The sequence below is a fragment of the Bubalus kerabau genome, chromosome 15 (genome assembly GCF_029407905.1).
Source record: "Bubalus kerabau isolate K-KA32 ecotype Philippines breed swamp buffalo chromosome 15, PCC_UOA_SB_1v2, whole genome shotgun sequence".
In the NCBI taxonomy this organism is placed as follows: Eukaryota; Metazoa; Chordata; class Mammalia; order Artiodactyla; family Bovidae; genus Bubalus; species Bubalus kerabau.
In genome coordinates this window covers 47510320-47512606 of record NC_073638.1, presented here as the reverse complement: position 1 = coordinate 47512606, position 2287 = coordinate 47510320, and the positions used below count along the sequence as shown (strand labels likewise).

The 2287-nt window shown below is 39.6% G+C and overlaps 1 protein-coding gene across 1 annotated transcript; it reads right to left on the bottom strand.

Annotated features, from left to right (window-relative positions):
- Positions 1-487: 487 nt before the first annotated feature.
- Positions 488-1273, bottom strand: LOC129628164 (olfactory receptor 52N5). The gene has a single exon (XM_055547589.1). It carries the CDS (start codon positions 1271-1273, stop codon positions 488-490), a length of 786 nt encoding a protein of 261 aa, XP_055403564.1.
- Positions 1274-2287: the final 1014 nt, after the last annotated feature.

Sequence of the window (2287 nt, the reverse complement as noted above, 5' to 3'; positions counted from 1 at the left end):
GATTACATGGAGAATGAAATGGAAACCCACTCCAGTATCCTTGCCTTGGAAATTCCATGGACAGAAGAGTCTGTCAGGCTACAGTCCATGGGGTTGCAAGAGAGTTGGACATGACTTAACAATTGAAGAACAAAGGAAGATTATAATCACAGACAAGACATTTAACTCTCACAAGGTTAAGAAAATATCCTATATGAATACATTAAGAGGAAAGTTGTAATGAACCAATATCAATGACTTGGTTCAAACTAGTGATAGAGGAAAAAAATATGGGGAGTCACTGGAATATACATCCAGAATTATCTGTAACTTTTCCCACTGTAGTTGCAAAAAACATAGATCATAGAAAAGACTCAATATCACACATGAGTTTCTTCTATGTTGTTTTTCATTCATCTTCATTCTATCTCATTTTAATTGTCCTGAGTACTTGCCCCTTTCTCACCCTGCAAGAGCTTTATGACATTGTCTCGAATCTGTTTTGTCTTTACCCCGTAAAAATGGGGTTGAGAGTTGGGGGAAGAAGAAGATAAAGATTAGCCACAATGATGTGAAGAGAAGAGGGAATAGCGTGTCCTCCAAAACGGTGGGTAAAGAAAGTGAAGAATGCTGGAACATAAGTGACAATAATGGCAGATATATGGGCAGTGCAGGTGCTGAAGGCTTTCTGCCGAGCATCTGCTGAGGGGAGACTGACCACCGCCCGAAGGATCATAGTGTACGATACAGATATGCAGCAGATATCAAACACTCCAATCAGGAGGGCAACCACCAGACCATAGATGACATTGACCTTGATACTGGCGCAGGATAACTTCACCACCGACATGTGGTCACAATATGTATGGGAGATAATATTGCTTTGGCAGAAGGGCAAACGCTTAACCAAGAATGGAAAAGGAATCATCAGCAATGCACCCCTCAGGAAGGTGACAAGTCCAGCTTTGGCAATGATAGGGTTAGTGAGTATGGTAGCATAGCGCAGTGGGTAGCAAATGGCCACATAGCGGTCCAGAGCCATGAGCATGAGCACCCCAGACTCCACACCTGTGAACCCATGGACAAAGAACATCTGGACTAAACAAGCATTGAAGTTAATTTCCTTCAGATTGAACCAGAAGATGCAGAATGCATTGGGTAGGGTAGTGGTACAGGTAAAGAGATCAATGAGGGAGAGCATTGCCAGAAAAAAATACATTGGATGATGTAAGGACTCTTCATGATGAATGAGATACACAAGGCCAAGGTTTCCCAGAAGGGAGATGATAAACATTGTGCAGAATGGGAGGGAGATCCATTCATGTACTCTTTCCAGACCAGGAATTCCATTAAGAATAAAATATTTCGGGGGCACACATGAATTTTGGAAACCAGCATAACTAATTCAATAAAGAGACTCTATTTTTTCCATCCATAAGTTTGTACCCTAGGAGAAGAAACAAAAATATATATATTAATTTATTTTAGATCATCCTTGAGAATGTAGACTTCAGTTTGGCATAAAATTATATTTATAACAGTATGAACAATTTTGAATAATAGTGATTATGAAAATGCACAGTTAATTGAATAAATAAATATTACAGAATATTTTTAAAGTTTTGTAAACAATATAAATGTAATTAATTATAGAGCCACAATTGCAAAATTGTAGTTTTTGTTTAGTCAGCAAATAAAAGAAGCTACTGAGGTAGAGAAAGATTGAATAATGTTGCTGCTGCTGCTGCTAAGTCGCTTCAGTAGTGTCCAACTCTGTGCAACCCCATAGACAGCAGCCCACCAGGCTCCCCGTCCTTCGGATTCTCCAGGCAAGAACACTGGAGTGGGTTGTTATTTCCTTCTCCAATGCATGAAAGTGAAAAGTGAAAGTGAAGTCGCTCAGTCGCATCCGACTCTCACCGACCCCATGGATTGTAGCCTACCAGGCTCCTTCATTCAGGAGATTGTTCAGGTAAGAACTGGAATGTGTTGCCATTGTCTTCTCCAGAATAATGTTGAATATCAAGCAAAACTAGGTTCATAACCTCAGGTGTAACCAACATAAAGATAATTTTCAGACAAGTCATGTATAAGCAATCTATGTCACAATTCATGAGTATCCTTTCTAAATGCATACTAGATACTTCTATCTTAAATTTCCATAGACAGTTTATGTTCTTCATGTCCAGGACTAAATCATTTCAGCCTCTATCCCATGGCAAAATAAGCTCCATTACTGAGTTCTGCTTTTTAGATAATGATGTCTAACACACGATCTACCAACATCTTTGTGGCCTGCTCAGGTGTG

Coding starts and splice junctions, on each gene's coding strand:
- LOC129628164 (XM_055547589.1), bottom strand. CDS start 1,273: ATGTTTATCATCTCCCTTCTGGGAAACCTTGGCCTTGTGTATCTCATT.